Consider the following 23225-nt stretch of genomic DNA (forward strand, 5'->3'; position numbering starts at 1 on the left):
CAGAGTCCTGAAAACAATTGTGGAGACTCACAAGTTAGTTTTTAAATTATTTTTTATTTATAAATATATTAAAATAATATATATTTTAAAAAAATTAATTTTAATATCAGCATATTAAAATGATCTAAAAACAAAAAATAATAATAATTAAATTAAAAATTAAAAATAATAATTATCACGTTTCTAAACACTCTCTCATTGGAAAAAAAAACATTTCTAAATTAATTCTGAAATTTGATACCTGCATCGTCAAATCCTGCGTGATCAAACAAAGGGAAAAGAAAGCAGAGAATATTAATTTTTCCAATTGCAATCCCCTTCGTAGGAAAACTCTTAACCAAATTTCAATAACCAAGGACAAAAAATATGGCAAAGAAACAGCCACGTCTATAAAGAGAGAAAAAAAATGCATTGGACGTTCAAATGAACACATGTCCAAACCCAAAAACCTACACCTAATTTCCAAGCCATATATACAAATCCAAAATCCCACATATAATTTCCAAATTCCCATTTCTACAGTGAAAGTGATTTTCCTTTCAGTATTGTAGCTAGATACGTGCTCCGCATGATGTCGTGGGTCATTTATTTTTTGCATTTCAAAAAACATCAAGATCTAAAAGTGTTAGATTTTTTTGCAAAGTTATACCCAAGAGTCTTAGGTTTGGTTGCAACGTCTGACCCAAGAGTAATATTTATAATATTAATAATAACATTAAACTTTGGTTAACCCTTAGCATAAAAGTGTCTGGACTGCAATACCAAACCCAATAGCATTGGACATGGGTCTGGCTGCAAGGTCGTGTCATAAAAATATGATAATTAAATAGATTAGTTAAAAAGAGAAAAAAAACAAAGAAAAAAAACCAACAGGAAGAAAAAAACTAATGAAGAAAAAGAAAAAAAATATGAATTAACTTGGTTAACCCTTCAAACCAGGTTAACCCGTCATACCTTGAATTCACATCGTAAAAGTTTGATAATTAAAAAGGAAAAAATAAATTAAAGGGTTAACCCAAAATCAACTGTGCTAATTCGTCAAACCAGGTTAGCCTGTTAAATCCGGAATCCGTATCATGAAAGTTTGATAACTAAATCGAAAAAAATTTAACATTAACAATTTAAATTAAATAAAAAAATTAATTAAAAAGAAAAAAATAAAAGGCATCAGCCTTTTCACTCTGGACTGCATTGTGTAGTCCACAGTCAAAGGTATAAAAACAACAAAAAAAATAAAAACTAAAGGCATCAGCTGAGAACTACTTAGAAAAAAATTTAATATTAATAAACTAAATTAATTAAAAAGAAAAAATAAAAGAAAAAAAACCTCTAAGAAGGAAAAAAAACTAACTAGAAAGAAATTTAACATTAACAAACTAAACTAAACGAAAAAAATAATTAAAAATAAAAAAAAAGCAAGAAAAAAAATTACAGGTTAACTCGTCAAATTAGGTTAACCCGTTAAACCCGGGATCCGTATCATGAATGTCTGGTAATTAAATAAAAAAAAGTGAAAATTAACAAACTGAACTAAACAAAAACAATTAATTAAAAAGAATAAAAAACCGGGTTAACTCTTCAAACCATGTTAACCCATTAAACCTAGGATCTGTGTCATTAAAGTCTGATAATTAAATAAAAAAAATTAACATTAACAAACTAAATTAAACAAAAAAATTTTATGAAAATAAAAAAAAAAAAATTGACGGGTCAACCTATAATTAATTGGGTTCACCTGTGAAACCAGGTTAACCCGTGAAACTCAGGATATGTGTCATGAAAGTCTGATAACTAAATAGAAAAAAAATTAACATTAATAAACTAAACTAAACAAAAAAAAATTAATTAAAAAGCAAAAACAAATTATGGGTTAACTTGTCAAACCAGATTAACCCGTTAAATCCGAAAAACGTGTCATGAAAGTCTGATAACTAAATAAAAAAATTAAACATTAATAAACTAAATTAAACAAAACAAAATTGTTAAAAGAAAAAAAACAAAGAAAGAAGCAAAAAAATAATCCCATAAGACATAAAAAACAGCTAAAAAAATAAAACAACTTAAAAAAAAAAAAAACCTAAAACATTAGTGTTTTACTGTGGACTGCATTGTGCAGTCCACAGTAAAACACTGATCTCTTTTAGTATATGTTACAATATCTATTTGGCTTACGTTTCGCCACAGGTTAAATATCTTTTTTTTAAAAAAAGTGTATATACAAATATTCTCGATAACAATAGTTTGTATTTTGTTTTTTGTTTTTTATTTGAAATTGAGTTTTGTAAGTTGTTTCAAATTTGCTATCTATTAGATTATAGAGGTGTCAAAGAAATATCATGGTATTGAATAATTAAGGCCATATTTATTTCTCGGAAAGTGATTTCTGGGAAATCACTTTCCAGACTTTCCTGTGTTTGTTTGCCATTAGAAAAGTTGGTTAATGGAAAACACTTTCTAGTCAAAGAAAAATTTGACTTGGTTTCCAGGAAAGTGTTTTCCTAAAAATTTTGGGGGGAAAACACTTTCTGGAAGTTGTGAAAAATTTAGAAATATCATATTATTTGCTGATTATATCAAATTTGGTCCTCAAACTTTTAATTGTTATATATATATATTTTTTTTTTGAATATTTATTTTTCAATTTCATCTCTTAAAATTTAATTTTTATATTAACTTTGGTCCTCATTTTTATAATTGTTATTTGCTTTTCCTTTATCATTTTTTATCGAAATTTTTTATCAATCAAATTTGATCTTTACTTTTTTGATTGTTACTTATTTTATTTGAAATAATTTATGAAATGTTAATTATTATTATTTAATTTCTTCATTTTTTATTTTTTTTATTTTTTAAATTTGATCTTTATTATTATGATTATTATTTATTTTATTTGAAATAATTTATGAAATTATTTTTTTTCAATTTCATTCTCATTCAACTTTTTAATTTGTAAGATTTGTTCTTCATTATTTTAATAAATTTGAGAAAAATAAAACATTAATAAGTTATTTTTCAGCTTATTTTTCATGACATAACCAAACACTAGAAAATATTTTCCAACTTATTTTCCATTACACTACCAAACATCGAAAAATAATTTACTTTCCCGGAATTCACTTTCCAGAAAAAAACTACTTTCCAGCAAACAAACGGGGCCTAATGCTTGATTTCATGAAAACAAATTCAATTTTATTATTTGCAAAACATTAAAAATGAGTGACCATAATTGACAATGAGGAAAAAATGCAGCCCTTTTTTTTTATGTTATGTCTAGTCACCTTAGTTTCAAAAACTTTGTGTTCAAATTTTTTCAATTTTGTAATAAGTAATTATTTTTTTATGTAAGAGAAATAACTTATTTGATCCTTGATATGACTACTGAACAACAGAAAAAGAAACCCATAATGAAACACAAGGGTAGGAACAGCCCGCAACTTGCTTATTGTAACACAAGGGAAATTAAGTAACTCATAGGGGCAGCTAAGTAGATGCTTAAAAGGCAACTATTGCTTTCCTCATCAAGGGAATACTTCAATGATAGACCTCAAACCCAGTATGGGAGTTATCTTGTAGTTACTAAAACCAGCATCAGAGAATAGTTTAGCCCATTCTTTCTCATTTCTTTCTTGGCCAGTGACCAAAATCATCATGAGCATGTCGAAGAATATTTGTGTTTCAATTGAGTCGTCTTCTCCTTTCTGGTTCTCCATCATCATGTCTATGATCATCACCTTCCCTCCTTCCCTGTCCTTGATTGCTTCCTTGCATTTCTTAAGTATCTTAGCACATTCTTCATCATTCCAGTCATGTAGAATCCACTGTTTTCATCCATCACAAAGAAAATACAAGAGCTAAAATAGTTTAAACAATATACTACCAGACTTATATTTATATACACACACACACGATTGATGATAAATGATATTGTCTATGGAAAATAATATTAGAGGAATATAATATTACCTTCAGTTTCATGATTCTTAAAATGCATTTGTTATGGCTAATATTAAGGAAATACAATCTGCAGATCACAGTACAGATCACGGCAAATCAGCAGATGAAATTGCATCTTGATTACAGGAGTTAAATACTTGCTTTTCATGTATATTCCTTAGCTGTAATTGATAGACTGCACAGCTGTAATTCATTCTCCTTAAGTGTACTGTAATAAATATAATTAGAGTTGATCTCTCGCTGAACAGAGCACGAGAGTTTCTTGCATTATTCTTAATTGTCTTAGCTAATAATTAAATTTTTTAGTAATATTGACCAAAATATTATATTTATATCGCAATGATCATTTGAGAAGTACTTCAAGCAAATTGTACTTTGTTATATAAGATTTAAATATAAGCGTTGTTATATGGTCTAACTAGTTTAGCTTGTAAAGTTAATTAATATAAGATCAAGAGATCTGGAGATAAATCTTGCTTGTGTCAAAGATAAAAGGGATTATATATGCATAGAAAAATGATTCATTAACAGCGCAAAAATGATCTGTTAATAAGTAGTGAGGGAATTTAGTTTAAATATTGACACCAAATTTTATAATCAGATAAAACTAAAAGTTCATACCTTTAGTACAATTCCATCTGCAGGAGGAATAGCCTCGAACATGTCTCCGCCAACATATTTTAAGTTTTCACTGCCCTGTAAATCAGCTACCACATGTGGGAGATCGAATACAGTACAATCCAAGTGTGGGAAAGCTTCTGCTATGGACTTGGCCACGGTTCCGGTGCCGCCTCCAACATCCACCAATGAACCCAACCCTTCAAACACCTCCTTGCACTCATTAATTAACACTCTCGTAACCAAACGAGCATCACTAGCCATGGCATCATTAAAGAAATGGTTAAGCGTTGGTTCATGGCCGCCATAGTCCCAAAATGTCCTCCCATGAGCCGTGTCAAATGGAGTAGGATCATCATTTTTTAACCAAGTGCTCACAAAATGCCATGGCTTTGTTAAAATTGGGTCAAGCATGGCTTGCAAGAATGGTGTTACACTGAAGGGATTGTCCTTGAGGAGAAGCTGGGATGCATTGGTGAGAACATAACCTTCTTCTTGATCATCTTCGCTAACCTTTTGTTTCTCAAAGAAACCAGAATGGATCAACAAGCGCATGAGGCGAGGGACACAACGAGCTTTGCTAGGGTGGACAGGTAGGGCGGCAATGAGCTCAGGGAGGGTCACAGGTTTGCTGTGTTTGTTGATGATATCGGGTATGCCTAGATCAATTGCACATTTTAGAGACATTGAGTTTATGAAGTTGAATATGTGATTCCATACATGAGCTTGAGCTTTAAGTAGCTCAGGATCATGCTTTCCATCGGCCAAATTGATCATCTTTCTGTTGCCTAATGCCTTTTACTTTCTCTTATCAATTGGATTGAACTTATAGTGCTGTGCGTGTATAAGTAGGGATGGAGCATGGAGAAATAAACATGAGAAAATCGTGGGATGCCATACTCGTATAATATTTGAGGTGCCATCAGCATCGAGGAATGTGGACAGAAAAATAATTGCAGGTTCCTTTATTTAATAAATACACCTTTTTTATAATATTTTAATACATACACATTATAGCATGGCCTGGTAAGAAGATTTGCAAATCTATTGACTGAATTTTTTATAAACAGGTTCCTTTATTTAATAAATACACCTTTTTTTTATAATATTTTAATACATACACATGATAGCATGGCCTGGTAAGAAGATTTGCAAATCTATTGACTGAATTTTTTATAAACACTAGTTAGGTGGCAGGTGGATCACGCCGTGAGGCAATTTTTTTTTGTATAAAAATATTAAAAATGAATAATTATTTTTTAAAAAATAAAAAATATAATATTTAGATAATAGCTTCGAGTGAGTTTAATAAATTATGTTAATTTAATAATATTATTAAAAAATAAAATATCAATAATAAACACAGTAAAAAAAAAACAATCATTCAATGCAAAAGATAAACACTTGCCAATGTTATGGAAATATATCTTCACAATATTCTAAAAACATCTCAATGATCTTATTTGTTAACAAAGTAAAAATTAAATAAGAATATAATAATTTCATAAAAAGAAAAATAAAAAAAATATGAATATAAGAAAAAAAAATCAATTATTGTTAACTTTTTAAACCATGACCCGAGTTATAAGACCGAAAACACTATATATAAAAAAAATCATGAAGGTTAAAATCACAAAATAAAAATTCAAAAAACAAATATAATAAAAATAATGAATGTTAAAATTGCAATAAAAATAAATCAAAAAGCAAAAAAAAATCTTAAAATTTAAAAAATAAATTGAAAAGAATAAAAACATTAACAAAAGAACAAAAATAAACAAAATAAAGACAAAAACTAAAACAATACACTATAAATTTAAATTTGAATTAAAAAATAAGATTAAAAACAATAAAAAAATCATAAATTTATAAAACAAATTATAGACATGTGGGTTTAAGAAACGCCCACACACCTAAATCAATTTTTATTTTTATTTTTATTTTATACAAGGGTCAGACATCCATAGTCCTCCCTTTACTTTTTTATATAGTAAGATAGAGCATCTAATGATTGAACCCACAACCTCACATTACAACAATTATATATGCAGCACTTGAGGGCCTAGCTGTTGTGGTTAATCGTGTGACTTATTTCGTTCTCGTCCCGGGTTCGACCCTCTATGTGCACGCCTGTCACCCCCGCGATGCCTAACCTGCCCCTGGGCTTGCAGGATGTCCAATGGGCCATGGAGAATAGTCGTAGTGCGCGCATGCTGACCCGGACACCTCACGTAAATAAAAAAAAAAAAAAACAATTATATATGCATGCTAGCATAACATGGATAACATATTTTGAAACATGAATTTAAGAGATCAAGAAAATAAATACATATGCTTAACTACTAGAGATAGACGATGCATTTGCATATACTATACAAAAGCTATTCAACCATTTGATATTTCCATTTTTGTACTCACATTTCTAGTTCTATTTATTCTTGTAATAGTAAAAGTTATCTATGAACTCCTTCCTGTACAGTTCCAAGTAGATCCAAACATGCTCTGGGCTACTTTATAGATCCATAAAGAATCTGAAGCCTTTTATTGAAAAAAAAAAAAAAGGTTCAAATTCTAGGTCCTTCAGACCGAGCCTGGCTAGCCTGATTTCAAGATTGATAAGGTTTCAAATTTCAAATGGGGGTCGACTAAAATTTTTATCAATAATTTATTCTTATTGGACCACCTGAATTATTGCTGTCTTTAGTGAATTCTAGCCCTCATATATAGTCAAAATGCGAGACACAACAATTATAATATAACACATCAATAAATAAGCAACCATCACTAAGTCAATAATTACCATCTTGAGCAACAATTTCTCTATCCATAATAAAAAAAAAATTATGAAAAAATTTCGAGACCTATAAATATAGCCAGTCACAATCAAACAAGCAGGCCAAAGCACAACTAAGCCTAGAAAACAATTTCTAACCAGCCAAATGCTATGAAAGCCAGCCAAATGCTATGAAGTCCAAGCCAAGACAAACCATCTAAAGCTAGGCCAAACCAAGTAAGTCATACAATTTCTAGGCCAGATAAACACTTTATTTTCTCTCTTCCTTTATCTTTTTTTTCCTCAACTTACACATTTATTTTAAATATTAGAGAGTTTCCTGTTTCTTGAAGGACTTTTTTTTTCCAGCTAATCAAACAGCTACCTATCAAAACTATCAACTCAATCATGAAAAGCTTAATTGCTATATAAAGTTTTTTCACGAATTTTTCAATATTTATAATGGGCTGTCGGCTTCTTAGTTACCACGATAATTATGCCAAGCAGAGCAAAGGGACGTGGTCGTTATCTCCAGCCAAAGTAATTACCAATTGTTGCCTCATGTAAAGTAATGAAACTTTATATAAAATGACGTACATATTTTAGTCCAATTCTTATGTAATTTTACTCTTTGGTTATCTTTCTGAGATCATATGATAAGCTTGCATAGATTAGTGAAGTTTATACGCTTCTTCAATTTTTATTTAAATATAAGTCTGGTAGTATATTGTTTAAACTATATATATAAGTCTTGTATTTTCTTTGTGATGGATGAAAACAGTGGATTCTACATGACTGGAATGATGAAGAATGTGTTAAGATAATTATCTAGGTGGAGGTCCAGTGATAAGAACTTGGGACTAAGGGGTTTGCTCCCTCTGTGGTCTCAGGTTCGAGTCATTGGTTGCTTATATGATGGCCACTGGAGATTTACATGGTCGTTAACTTCAGAGACCGTGGGATTAGTCGTAGTGCGCGCAAGCTGGCCCGGACACCCACATTAATCTAAAAAAAAGAATGTGTTAAGATACTTAAGAAATGCAAGGAAGCAATCAAGGACAGGAAAGGAGGGAAGGTGATGATCATAGACATGATGATGGAGAACCAGAAAGGAGAAGACGACTCAATTGAAACACAAATATTCTTCGACATGCTCATGATGATTTTGGTCACTGGCCAAGAAAGAAATGAGAAAGAATGGGCTAAACTATTTTCTGATGCTGGTTTTAGTAATCATATCAAGGATCAAATAAGTTATTTCTCTTACATAAAAAAATAATTACTTATTACAAAGTTGAGTAATGTCATAGATTGTTACTTTCAAAGTTATGTTTAGATAGTATTTCACAACCGAAAGAATATATATAAAAAAGATATAAATAAGTGTGTTTGATTAGCATATATATATATATATATATAAAAACTAAAACTTATCAATGTTTTAGTGTGAATTGGATATAGTGTAATCTACAGTAAAATGACCAATGAGCCTTTCAATGACAAAAATAATTAATCAGTATATCAAAACGATCTAAAAACATCATAAAACAATTCATTTAAAGTAAAGAAAAAAATAAATAAAAATTATTTAAAAATAAATATTTTTAAAACATAAAAACAAACAAATATAAATATCATAGCCACATGAATGGTGTTGATCATGGCCATGCTATTTTTAGTTTGAAAAAAACTTTAGTTTGAAAGTCAATTGGAAAAAAAATTCGAAGAATTAATTATAAATATGTTTGATTATATATATAATTAAAACTCATCAGTATTTTATTGTGATGAGAGGATTGATTAGAAAAAAAATCAATTTTTTTCTATAAAAAAGCACTCGGATATCGCGGCGACCGTTTAAAAATTAATCTCATGGTAAAAGAACAGATATTTGACATCTTATACTTTTAGGGGAAAAAGGTGTAGTTCAAGAAGTTGTCACCTAGTATTATGATCACTAGGAACCCTAACTGGTCAACAGAGATTCTATGCCACGAGACTAATTACGCAAAAGAAACGATGTTTTCACCCCTTAAGCGTCCTACCTGAGGCAGGCTGCATTGCATGTTTTGTTTAAATTGCTAATGATTTGTTCCCTTTCTTTCTTTTTTTCATTTTCTTTTCATGTTCCTGATTGTGACGTCAATGAACAATTCCTACGAATGTTTCCAACTCTGGTGTTAGTAAATATCACACAAATCCAAAAAATTACAATATTCCTGACTCTAGCGTCAATGAATAATTTAGAAAAAAATGAATTTGAAGAAGAAATTTTCTATGTCATTTTCTTTTTTGTTTATCCTTTATTTTATTGATCCTTTTTAGATGGAAATAAAAAAAACCTTACACGATATATTTGCATTTAACAGTAATAGTCCATAGATTGAGCATATAGCTAAAAAAGTACAAGCACAAAGAAAATAAAATAAAATAAAGTGCGAGAGGCCCACAATACATCAACGAATGCCCCCAAATATTTTCAGAATTTTCTGATATAAAAAAGGAGATTGTTTGGCCAAACATCAAACTAGAATGAACATAAAAATTACGATCAAGACATAAGGGTGTGTCTTGGCAAATACACTCTTAGCAAACATAAATTTGAGCCGGCTAGGCCTAAAACCTAGACCCGGCCCATTTCCTTTTTTTGGGGCTGGATCTAGCCCAGCCATGCGGGTTGGGCTAGACCCAGCCAAACCAGCCCGGTTACTGGTTCAGACCAGTAACCCGGCCACTATTTTTCTTTCCAAGCGTTGCTACAGGAAGAGAGTAATTAAAAGTGAAATGGAGGGGATGAAAGACTTACCTCTGCTAGACTGCTGTTGCTAACGTTTTGAGCGAAGGTTGATGAAGGCGCTCGTTGCTGGGAAAAGTTGGTCTTCTGCTTTTGTTTTTCTCCCCTCTGTTCGTTCTTCCTCTCCCCTTTGCACTGTGTTTTTTTTTGTGTTTTGTTCGGGTTCTTTCTCTCCCTTTCTCTCTCCCGTTCTCTCTGTTTTCTGTCTCTCTTTTTTGTGCTCTGTTTTTCCTCCACTGTTTTCGGCGTTTTTCCTCTCCGTTCCCTTTGTTTTTTTCTCTTACTCTCCCCTTTTTCCTCCTCCCCTTCTGGCTTCTCCTTTCCCCTTTTTATAGAGCCAGACCTTGAGAGGGATTCTTATCCTTATCTTCTCTGGGATCGTCATCCTGTGTAGAGTGAATCGGCTCAGTGTTTGGATGGAACGGAAACACCAACAGTCCTGCCATTGTTGGACTGTTGGTGGTACTTATCCTTGCGTCAGGGGAGAATTATGAGGGTGAGGGAGACCAAAACAAACCCTACGGGTTCCGTGGGTAGCTAATGCAACCTTGAATTTAGCTTGTGTGTGACGATTTTTTCTTGGCAGGGGGTGTTCTCTGTTTCCAAAGGAAGAAGACAGTGAACAGCAATGACGAACGGCGTCGTTTTGGACTGAAAATGACCATTTCTCAATTTGGTCCTCCAAGTTTCAACATTTTTTAATCGGGCCCCTGAACAGAATTTCAGTGCCTTTTATAAAATGGTCCCTGGACCTTAATCCCTTGAAATTTTATCCTTAATTAACTAAGAAATTTAATATTTATTCAATCAAGCTCCTGATATCATTAAGCTTCCGATATCATTAATTAAACCCAATCAAAACTTAATTAAAACTCCATACCTGCTAATTCTTTTAATTTGTTTAAAAATTAACTTTTAAAATCATAAATCAAACATGATTAAACCCATCAGATCTTTCCATTTGTGTTGTCTTGATTCAAACCTCAATTTTTCATTCATTTTCTTTTTTGAATTTTATGTTGTTCAAAACTAGGTTATGACACCCTTTCTAATTTGATATTTGGTTAAACGAGCCCTTTTCCGATATCAGAAAATTCCAAAAATATTTGGAGATCTTCGTTAATTTATTTGTGGACCCCTAGCATGTTGATTTATTTTTTTCTCCTTGTGTTTTTATTTTTTAACTATGTGCTCAATCTGTGGACTATTACTGTTAAATGCAAATATTTCTTGCAATGTTTTCTTTATTTCCATCTAAAAGGGCCAATAATAATAAAGGATAAACAAGAAAAAATGACAGCAAATTTCTTCTTCAAATTCGTTTTTTGCGAAAATATTCACTGACTCTAGAATTAGGAATATCGTATTTTTTTGGATTTGTGCGACATTTACCAACATCAGAGTTGGAAATATTCGTAGGATTGTTCATTGACGTCAGAGTCAGGAACATGAAAGGAAGAATGAAAAAAATAAAATAAAAAGAACAAATTCTTAAGCAATTTCAGACAAAACCAGTAATGCAGTCTGCCTCAGGTAGGACGCTTAGGGGGTGATAGCATCTTCCCTTTTGTGTAACCAGTCTCGTACCATAGAATCTCTGTTGACCAGTTAGGGTTCCTAGTGACCATAATACTAGGTGACGACTCCTTGAACAAAACATTTCTCCCGCTGAAAGAACAAGATGCCATATATATGTTCTTTTTCCAATCGAGTGTTAATTTTTAATCGGTCGCCGCGATGTCCGGGTGTGACAGGGGGTTCATGCCTATATTGTGAGTTTTACGAGTTAATCGATGTTGACCCATATTGATATAAGATATCATCATTGCAATATAAAAAAACTATATAGTCCTGAAATTATTTTTTAAATTCAAACTGAGTCGTTTGGGTTAAGGCAAGTTGACCAGGTCAAATTAGTTCAACCTCTACATAGTTTAAGTTGAAACTTAGGTTAAGTAAGGAGTTGGGTCCGAAGGTTTTAAACTTAATACATTGAGTTGATTTTAATGATATTGTCAAATAGTTTTATGTAAAAATGCACAAGGGATGTATTATTCTTATGTTTTTTTAATATACTCGCATCAAAATTACCATAATGTTATTTTCTCATAATTGAAACTTACTTTTGGAATAATGATTGAGTGTTGTCTAAGAAACAAATATTCTAGTAAAGATTTTCTAAGAAACTTTGATCATATTATTGAGATCGAAGGATTTTAATGAGAGATATATCTTTTTATACTTATTTTAAATCATCCAATTTGTTTGGGTATGTCTTTTTATTGCTTTTGGTTTTATTAAATAAATGATGCGCACCCTTGCGGCGGAGCGCGGCGTCGCAGCGATCCTCGATTGATTTCGGGGCGTTTTGTTTTATTGTGAATAAGGGAGTCGCCACCTAGTATTTTGGTCATTAGGAACCTTAACTAGTCTTTTAGAGATTCTAAGGTAGGGACTGGTTGCGTAAATGAAAGGTATTTGCACCCTTAGTACACCCTACCTAAGATAAGCTGTTTGGTGTTTGGTTTGTCTTATAATTGCTATGATGTTGGTGTTTTCTAATTCCTTTAGTTTTTCTAGGTTTTATTCTAACTAAATTTATTAAGATCTAAATCCAAAGAGATTTCATGTGCTTTAAAAGCTCATTTTTCCCTTAGTATATCAAGAGTTTGCAACTCGTAAATCGCAAGGAGGAGGGTCAAAAATTTAGAAATCTACGGTGCTTTAAAAGCCTATTTTTGCCTTAGTGTTTTATACTCTCACGGCTCGTAAACCGTGGAGTAAGTTAATTATATCATCGTCTTATTTAAATTCTAAAACAATTGCTCGCACTTTATTACGAGACAATATAAGATAGATAAGCTCACAATTTATTCATAGTAATGGTTTTTTCTTCTTGTATATGAGGTGCAAAATCCTTGGTCACTACAATAAGAAAAGAAATAATGAGCATTTATAAATATGATATATATTTCACGATTACAAAGGTCAAAAAGTAAGTAATTAAGATTATTAAATTCGTAGAAATGAGCGATTTGTGTGGAATACTTTCGTTTCCTAATCTTTCTGTGAATGGACCCAAGAAATGAAAGAATTATCGTTTCTAACGAGATTCATCATAGTCACTAGTTTAGTATATGTAAGGGTGACTCGAAAGCTCACTTCCAAGCAAAGTTATTAAACATGGTTAAAGTTAAAGGATTCGATCGCATGTTTAATGGGTTAATTTGAGTTTATCATCTTCATTTTAATATTGAAAAAAAAAACGAAGGTTTACCATGACTTATATTGATGAAGGAAAAGCTTGTGCCATGAAGACTTGGAAGCACGAAGCAGTGGATGCCTCCGGAAACCTTGAAATATTAATGGAGATGAGGTATTCTGATCAAAATTACAGTGCCTAGCTGATGTTGTAATGATTTGTAGCTCTTGTAATAAATGAGCCAGTCTTTTGTTGCCATTAACTTCATGGATATATACATACATTTAATGCCCCAGTTTATTACGAGTTCAGAACTAATTTTCTCCTACTCTGTCACAGGCCGTGAAGAACAGGGATGAAGAATTAGCAAGACAAATTCAGGTTCTCAAACAGAAGCTTGAAGAGGTGGAACAACTTGCTAGAGGACGAGGGCTCGGTGGGTCTTTCCATTTCAGGCATGGCCATGCTACTGAAGATGGAAATGGAAAACCAGCCTGGTCACTGCGAAAATCAAGTAGAAAAATAAGTTCACTGGAAGAACTGACCTCACTAATTTACTTTGTATCCTTGCTCCTAGCTAGGGAAAGTAATTTTCTCGTTCCCATATACTTAATACTATTTATGTTGGCTGAATCACCATTCCTTGATCAGTTGCGTTTGTAGAATAAACCCAGCTTCTGTGCCAATAGGTTTCTCAAGTTTTTCTGTTTGCTTCTGCAGAATCCTGACAGTATGTGAGAGCTGAAAACTCTGTACAAAGGCTTCAATTAGCTGATGCGGCAAGACACCAGGAGCTTACAAATTGAGAGTTTGACAGAGCTTTATAAACCCCCCCCCCCCTCATATACTAGTGGATTTAATTTCCATTTCTGTGTGGAAACCAGTGACATATATTTTGTGCTTAGACGTTCTGCCTATTCTGCTTCTATTGTAATTTTTCAAATATATACGTTGGGTCTTAAATGGGAAATATCATCGAGTAAGGCTTGAGTCACGGATTTTGACTAGGTTAATTGGATTTTTTTATATATATATATAAATCAAAATAATATTGTTTTGATAATAAATAAATAAATAAAAAATTAATAAGTTGTTACCGAGTTTTTGATCGTGTCAACCAACTTGATCGACAAAGTTAGCCGGGTTTTTAACTATCCTTATTTTTCCATAAATACAACCAGGTTCCAGCCCTGGATCAGCCAGGTCCTAAGTCAACCTGATAGGTTAGATCGGGTTTTAAAACTATAGCTTTTTAAGGTTTAGAAGTGTTTAAATAAATCTAAAAATTGATCTAATTAAATTTATAAAACAAAAAAATATAATAAAAACATTAAAAATTCTAAACAAACTGAAAAATCAAAATTAAAAAGAAAACAATAACAAAACTAGCATGGGCATCGTCTTCTTAGCCTAATTTAGAGGTCCTCAGTTAACTCATTTATAAAATTAGACATATAAAATCTTTTGACAAAATTTAAGCGTTATCCAACAAAATTTAAACATCATCCAACAGTCAGATAAAATATTAAATATTAATAGAGATATATGAAAAGCTACCTAAATATCCATATAAAATAAAATAAAAATCAAATATTATAAATCTTTTCATCAATACGATCACCGCAAGCATGGCTAGCTGCATTGCCAAAAAGGAATGGTGGGCCTTGAGGATGGTGAGACTCACCATGCTTGGCATTGTGATCGTTTCTGAAATAAAATTCCAAGAAAAAGGAAGATGGTTTCCTATGTCAATTTTTGCCTTCCAGCAATATGAAAATGATTTGGCTGATATTGAAGCTCCACCCAACAAGCTAGCAAGGCAGCAGCCACAAGTTACTCAGGTCAGCTAATTGATACAATCACTATTATTACAAAATGAAGGAAAATGGGTACAAAATATTGATTTTGAGCTATTTATATAGTTTATCAAAATTAATTAGTCAGTTTTTGTAGTATTAAAAATAATTAAATAGTTATTTGACCATGCTTAATTTAGTAGTATTTTGTTTTTGCATAAAATGTTTTATTCTAATCAGTTTTTCCATTCCATAAACTACTTTTTCTCATTGTTATTAAACCCGATCTGAGGTTGACCCAGTCAAGAGGCCGGGTCACAGGTTTTTCCGAGTCATAGGTTGACCCGCCAAATAGTTCGGGTTTTGCCGGATTGTTGCCCTGGCTGGTCTTTTATTAAACACAGACTGGTCCGAGTTTAATAAAAAAGCTTTTTCCACCTTCTCTATTTTTTAAAATAAAAAATAAAAATAAAAATAAATTGAAAAAAAGACATGAAATAGACTAAAAAGAATTAAATTATAAATGAATTTTAAAAAATAAATATTTTTTAAAATCATAAGAACTAATTAATTGATTATATTAAATTATAATGAATAAGTTATAATTAACTCATTGTTAATTAGAGAACCAAAAGTAACAGTTTTTAAGGAAGACAATTTCATAGGGACTTATTAATGAATATATATAAAAAACATATATGTATACTTAGACTTATTGATGAATGTAATAAAATGTTTATTTTCTCTTTAGTTATATATTTATTTAATTTACGTATATCAGAATGTGTTAAATCAAGAATATCATCATTTTTTATAACTCTTGAAACAGTTTTCTTAATCATTTTAGCTTGAACGTAAACTTCACATTTGTGTTTGTTTTCCATGATTGGAAGAAATCATTACATGTTGAGCCAAAAAGTTTAAGGTTCTATCATTAATATATATGTCATAATTTATTATGCCTTAAAGTAAATGAATCAATAAATTAAGAAAAATGTTTTTTGTTCATATTATTAGTGTAGCTAAATTTTTACTTTTCATTCACAATAGTAGACCTTTCTAACATACATGCACAAAATCAACTTTTGAGCATAGATTTCAGACCTGGTCCGGTCCAAGATATGAGTTCTGGGTTTAGATCGGGTTGTTTGGATCAATTTTTTTAATCAAAATAACATCGTTTTAGTAAAAAAAATTAAAAGTCAACAAGGTTGCAATCGAGTTTTTAATCGGGTTTTGCCGGGTCAACCGGATCACACCAAGTTTTATCTTCCTCTATTTTTTCTTCAACCCAGCTCAGTTCTAGCCCCGGGTCCCGGGTCGACTTGCCAGGTCGGGTTTCAAAACTATGTTTTTCAGTCTCTTGATTTTTTTTACAGGATCTTTTAAATAAAAATAAAAATTAGAGACATAAACAACATTGAATAATGTTAATTTATCATAAATGAGCTATTTTTAATAAAATTAATAATCTATATTTTTTTTTATAAGTAATGGTTTAGTTTTTAGTAATTTTAAAATAATATGCATTTCTTTCATTGCTTTAAATCTATACATATAATCTTAATTTTGATATATAAATTCTACTATTTTTTTTAAGATTTTTGTATTTCTACCTTTAAATATAAATGATGAACATGACATTATTTAAACTTTTTATTGAAAGTAAAAATATTTAATCTCATCAAATTATTTTAAATAATTTTATTGAATCTAATTCCAAAAGTTTAGGGAGTGGGTTTTTTTTCCAATTAGTTAATTCATAAATGAAATTTCAAAAGGTAACATTGATAAAATCCAAGAAATCGGATTCACTCAAAAGTTCATCATCAAAATAAATTGAACTTTACCTAAAATAAAACTTCATTTTGCTGTAAATTATTACATTTATTGTTTTATTTGGATCGTGATTTGTACGAATAGTATCAATAAAAGTAAAAATTCTAAAAAGTATTAAAGAAAATATTGGAGCTAGCAGATTAAATAAAATCAAATATATTATAATAAATAAAATAAAATAATATTAGTAGTATAATTTGACCGTATATCCGTGCTGGCTCTGGGTACAGAAATACAAATACGATCACTAAATTTCCTTTTCAGGGAACTGAAAGAAGAGGTATGTTACGTACAGCAACGAGCTTTTTGCTTTTGCAGTTTGGTGAGCGTGAAGTCTTCTTCTCTTCCATACCAAAGCCATAGCACAACACGCTCAGCACTGCAACCTCTTCTTTTCTTCAATCTCTACCCCATTAAAAAACCTCTGCTGCTGCAATAATTTTTTATTAGGTATAAATTTCCTGTCTTTCTCCCTCTCTCTATTTTTTTATTCATTGTTTTAGTTTTGTTTATGCTTAATGTTTTTGTTTAACTACGTTTCTGTGATGATTTCCGTACATTGGCTTGTGGGATTTTGTTTTTGTAACGTTTTAGACCCAAAGTCATCAATTTTGGGTTGTGATTTGTGTGATTCTGTTATTGTAAGAGGCAAAGAATTCGACTTTATTGAGATTTTTTTTAATGTTCAGTTTGATTTTGGTGCTAATTATATTAGTGCTTTGAGGATTGAAATAAGTGGTAAAAAGGCTATCTTTAGATCAGTTGAATCAAGGGTTACTTAGTTTTTTTTGTGCCCTGGATTTTGTCTCCAGGGAAGCTTGTACTTTGTCCTGCTTCAGATATTTATGAACCTTATTTTGGATGCTTGATGTTGAAGTTTTGATTTTTGGATTGAAAGTTGACTGTTTGATTCTGGTTTGTTTTAGGGTTTTGAAGAGGGAGAGGGTCAATGCAGAAAGGTGGAAAGAGTAAATGTGCATCTACGTCGCACCATCTGTTGATGGATAATGCAAAAAACCGGCTAAATGATCTTGAAGAAAGATTCTTTAACATTCAGACTGCAAGGAAAGAGGGAAGAAATAATGATGTTGCTTTGCTGGAGGAGCAGGTGTGTCAAAGCCTTCGTGAGTGGAAAGCAGAGCTTGATGTGCCATCACCTGCAAATTCTTTGCTTGTTAGTATCTTCCATTTATTAATAGTAATTTGATACTGTTGATAATGAAATTTTTGTATTGTCTGTCTGTGTAGAGTTGTCTCTTAGTAATTTAGATGAGTTGATTTGTGATGGGTATTTTGTAGGATATCAGTCTGGGATCCTTTTCAGAGGATATAGGCCGCTTGTTGCAATTGTATGAGGAGGAAGACGATGCCATAAGTCCATTAACAATGCAGTCAGTTTTGAAGCCAGAAACACAGCCTGAGCCCAATTTTCAAAACCTTAATCTTGGCAATTTAACAACATTTCAAGATGTAAGATCCTATTTGGGGATTATTATAATGTTTTTCTGACCAGTCAGTTGTAGAGTACAGCATGCTTTACAGTTCATACCATCTTGGTTCTTTATAGGATATACACTTTCAGTGATTTAAATTCTACATCATGATAACCTATAAGAATAAGAATTGGAATTTTTAGTCGTGCACTGTATTTTTTATCTGGTTCATGGACATGGAAATTGGAAAAAGAAAAAAATAATGTTAGCTCCTTGCATGAGGAAAGTCTTATACCGAAAGATTATGGTCCTCTTGTTTTTTTTTTTTTTTGCTTACTGAGTATGCATCCATTCTCTTGTCATTTTACTTTGAAGCTTGATGCCATGATTGACATTCAGGGAGTAGATTGTCTTTTCATAGGTTATCCATACCTGCATGTTATAACTATTACTTCAATTTTCTGAAGAGAAAAAAGAAGCTAGCCTATTGCTTGAAGCTAATTTAGTGAAGCAAATGTCTAAGAAGCGGATTTCTTGTTACTAGCCTTGTGGTTTGTTCAAGTCCTTGCACATTTCAAATTTAAAACTTTAAGACCAATAGATGACACTATCCCTGTCCTGATTTGATTTTGGAAGACACATGTCTAAGACTATGAAAGTAAAGATTTGGATTGACAGTGTTTTTTAAATGCTATATTCATAACATTCAAGCAAATTTTGTTAATGATTTGAGCTTTTACTGGGATTCTTTTTCATCATTTACATGTCCATGTGTTGTTTCAATGATCAACTAAAGTAGTCATTTACTGTTTTTCACATGGTATGCCTTTTCTTTTTCCCCGTTTTAAGATTTCCTAGTGCCCTGAATTGTGGTCTTTCATGGCATAGACATATACTGAGTGGTGGCTGATGAGCATAAAATACTTGCATTTCAGGAATATTTGGTGAATAGTCATAGTCAGGAGCTTGGTTTTCAAGGGTTTCATCAACCCAACGGCTCCTCAAGTTTGCAAAATGTAGCAGTTAGTGACCCCGATATAACTACCTTATTGGATTGTCATCAGTTCACTTTAGATGAAGAATTTGACCCTGGGCATTTTGTTGGCACTAATGACACCAAAGAGTGTGGAATAAATGCTGAGAGTAACAATCTACAGTATATCAGCCCTCCACCTTCTGCTTTTATGGGGCCTAAATGTGCTTTATGGGACTGCACCAGGCCTGCTCAAGGATCTGAATGGTGCGAGGGCTACTGTAGCAGCTTTCATGCTACCCTGGCCTTAAATGAAGGCCCCCCTGGTATGACTCCAGTTTTGCGGCCCAGAGGCATCAATTTGAAGGATAATTTACTATTTGATGCTCTTACTGCAAAGATGCAGGGTAAGAATGTCGGTATTCCTCAATGTGAAGGTGCTGCTGTCATGAAGTCCCCATGGAATGCAGCTGGTAAGTCTACATGCACGCCTTCCCCCTTTCTCCCCTTTGTTTAAATTTCAAGTTCAATTGCTGGCGACCTTGCATATTAGTTCTACAGCATGCTGCTTGCATTCAGCAATTGTGAATAATTTATTATGATATGTTATAAGATTCATCTATAGATCAGATCTCTCCGTGGTATGCTAATTATGTTTCTTCAGGTGACTTAATATGGTAGAGAAAGTTGTTAGTATTTATTTTGGCTGATGCCTCTGGTTTCCATGTTGCAGAGCTATTTGATCTTTCATTACTTGAGGGTGAAACAATTAGGGAGTGGCTCTTTTTTGATAAGCCTAGAAGAGCATTTGACAGTGGAAATAGGAAGCAGAGGTCGTTGCCAGACTACAGTGGGCGTGGATGGCATGAATCAAGAAAGCAGGTGATGAAGGATCTTGGGGGGAAGAAGAAGTCCTATTATATGGACCCACAACCTCCAGGTTGTCATGAGTGGCATTTATATGAATATGAGATCAACAACTGCGATGCTTGTGCATTATATAGGTTAGAATTCAAACTTGCTGATGGGAAGAAGACTCCCAAAGGAAAAGTTTCAAAGGATTCACTAGCTGATCTGCAGAAGAAGATGGGAAGACTCACTGCTGTTGTAACTGCAGATAATAGTCCCTCTGATAAGGGAAAGACGAACACTTCTGGCACTGGCCATGGGCCATGATTTCATAAAATCATTTTCTAAATAGCTTTGCTGTAATCCATGGAACATAGTTGCGGAATCTTGCCTGAATGTGGAAACTAACAGAAGTCTATAACAAAGTATTTCTGATGATTCTTTTACGAGGAACTGCAGATGATGTTATAAAGATGTTAGTTTACTCACTCCTTTAGTAAATATCTTGGCAGTACTTCTCTTTCCAGTTTGCAATGGAAGACACCAGCCTTTTTCTGTTGATTTGAAGAGACGTCTCAGTTTACTGGATGAGATGCTGGCAGATAATTATTGTACAGAGTAGTCGACCAAACCTCCAACAGTTAAGTTGGAGACAAAGGTCAAAACTGGAGGACTTCTTTAAGTGTAAAGTATATGGTACTCATTTTAGTATTTGTGTTCCCTGCTACTGTTAAGTCTATATATTGTGATGCTAACAAACCATATGTGAAGTCAATATGGAAGCGCATCATTTTTACTTCTTTAGAATGTGGTGAAGACAGAATGCAAAACTTCCTTCAGCTCTTGAGTAATGTTTTTGGATGTGTCTGGTATTTTTCAACTTTGTTGTCCAGTCCTTGTATTATTTTTTACGAGGTCCTCGATCTCTGGCTTCTTGTACTAAAGTAATGGTTGTTTTGTCAAATTTTCATATGCTCGTACTCATACTCATGGTCTCATATGCATGGCATGCTTTCTTTGCCGAATCTTAGATTGTCGTGGAGCATGGACACAGGTTCCTGATGCTTGTGACCATCTTCCACATTCTGCAACTAATAAAAGATTGATCATTGTCCAAGTGTCCAAAGGTTGGATTGAACAATCACACCCTCTTGCTTTCATTACTTAAACCAGGAAAATATGGATGGGCTTAAGCACTCATCAAAACTGTAACTCTTAATGTTGCAGAGATTAAAGTTGATACAGCCATCAAAAGAGTAGCTATCCAAGAAGAACTTGAAGATGTACATTGAAACTGTCGATGTAAGAGGATTCTAGACTCTTGCTGCTCAAGAACTCTCCCAGTTTTGCACGGTTGGTTTTGACGTCTCTGCTAAACTCACTCTCTTCCTCCATTACAAGTTACAGCCTTGAAGACAGTTTCCTTGGTGAACAACCCGTCTTCTCTTCTCCACTTCCACTCCCACCTTCAAATGCAAGCTCATCATTCTTGCTTGGAATATATGGTCCCCTACAATGGTATTAGAACCAGTTGACATTTATTTATCAATGCCTCAGACAAGGAACCTGATCCACAATGATCCAACTGATGGATGCTCCAGAATCAACTGCTGTTGAACCCATCCTCCATGGACCATACCTCTTCCACAGATCCTCTCTTGAAAACCTTCAGACAATGCAACTTGAAAACCTCCAGAATCAAGTGACTCATAAGCCGCAGGTGGTTTAAGTGCTGCCAAGAATGGCATGCCAGTGAACTCCAAACCTAGGAGCAACTCTTCAAACTGATCCTTCTCCAAAGTGCATTCACTTCCGAATGCGCAGTATATCACAGAATTGGCCTTGAATTCTCCAAGCCACTTTTAGTGACGATGAAAATAGATTCATACCTCTTTTAGTGACGATGAAAAGAAAAAGTTTTAAATAAAACTCAATTCAGCTTGGATTTGGGCTGGTAAGTCATCATATTAAAAGTTGATTTATTAGGTTAGGCTACGTTTTATAGCTACGAGAAGGGAAGTGTTTCGGATTTTTTTGTGCGTGTCTTACCTCAACTAAAAAAACTTTGAATTTCAAAGTTGGTCGCTAAGAATTAATCACTCAAAAACTTAATTGTGAACATAAAAGAGATGAAGTTTGGGTTAAGAAGAACAAGTTAGACTTGATTACAGATCAAATTTAATAGAAGTCTACACTTGTGTAAAATGGTGTATATATTGCAAGAACTTCTGAATGGGAAGGATAAGTAACAAACTGGAAGCTGAGGGTTTAATATAATGCAAGATTTTGGAGGTGCTTTGAAATTCTGTAAAATTAAAAGTTTGAGGGCAATTATGAATGTAATTAAAAGAAATTGAGAGAACAAGGACTCAATTAAAATTTTCTAATGCTAAATTAAAAACCCTAAACAACGTGTCGTTTAGACTTAACAAATACAATATAAGTGACACTTATTTTGATAGACTATCCTCTATTTTGATAATTTGAGTTGATCGAGTTAGTAACTTCAAATAAATAAATATGAAGCTACATATCTTCAAATTGCATACGGTTGAATCTAAATGAAATGTGTGAATTTTCTCTACCAACTTCAGAGGGTTTTAAGTGATGATGACATCGGAATTCCTTGTCATTTCCATTTCTTTTTTTTATTGATAAATAACAAGAATTCTTTGTCATTTCCACCCATTTTAATTCTGATAATCCTGATCCGAGAAGATGGTCATGGCGATATCATACACGTTGTTGAAACAACGTTCCTAAACACAAACTCATCAAAGCATTCCAGCTTTCTCCAGTGGATATTCCTCCTCTTTCCCGATTTCGCCCGCCAAAATCTACTCATTAGACCATCAACCTTCGCACAGAAGCTTTTCGGGAATTTAAAGCAGGACATCATATAGTTATTGTGACTTAGTTCTCATAAATCTGAAACAGTGATAATCGATTTGGTTAATAGATAGTTTTAGGTGCAGATCAGCACCATTACAGCAA

General features: G+C 32.6%; 2 protein-coding genes across 2 annotated transcripts; one reads left to right on the forward strand and one right to left on the reverse strand.

The window, feature by feature from the left end:
• Positions 1-3371: 3371 nt before the first annotated feature.
• On the reverse strand, positions 3372-5349 carry LOC133706189 (probable O-methyltransferase 3). The gene is made up of 2 exons (XM_062131667.1): positions 4576-5349; positions 3372-3818 (listed from the first exon to the last, which is right to left on the reverse strand). Exons 1-2 carry the CDS (start codon positions 5347-5349, stop codon positions 3519-3521), a joined length of 1074 nt encoding a protein of 357 aa, XP_061987651.1. The 3' UTR covers positions 3372-3518.
• An 11869-nt stretch (positions 5350-17218) lies between these two features.
• On the forward strand, positions 17219-21195 carry LOC133706252 (transcription factor VOZ1-like). The gene is made up of 5 exons (XM_062131745.1): positions 17219-17426; positions 17903-18150; positions 18276-18446; positions 19345-19855; positions 20116-21195. The coding sequence occupies exons 2-5, from the start codon at positions 17926-17928 to the stop codon at positions 20556-20558; spliced, it is 1350 nt and encodes a 449-aa protein (XP_061987729.1). The 5' UTR covers positions 17219-17426; positions 17903-17925; the 3' UTR covers positions 20559-21195.
• The last annotated feature ends 2030 nt before the right edge of the window (positions 21196-23225 follow it).

Source organism: Populus nigra, chromosome 11, assembly GCF_951802175.1.
Source record: "Populus nigra chromosome 11, ddPopNigr1.1, whole genome shotgun sequence".
Taxonomy (NCBI): Eukaryota; Viridiplantae; Streptophyta; class Magnoliopsida; order Malpighiales; family Salicaceae; genus Populus; species Populus nigra.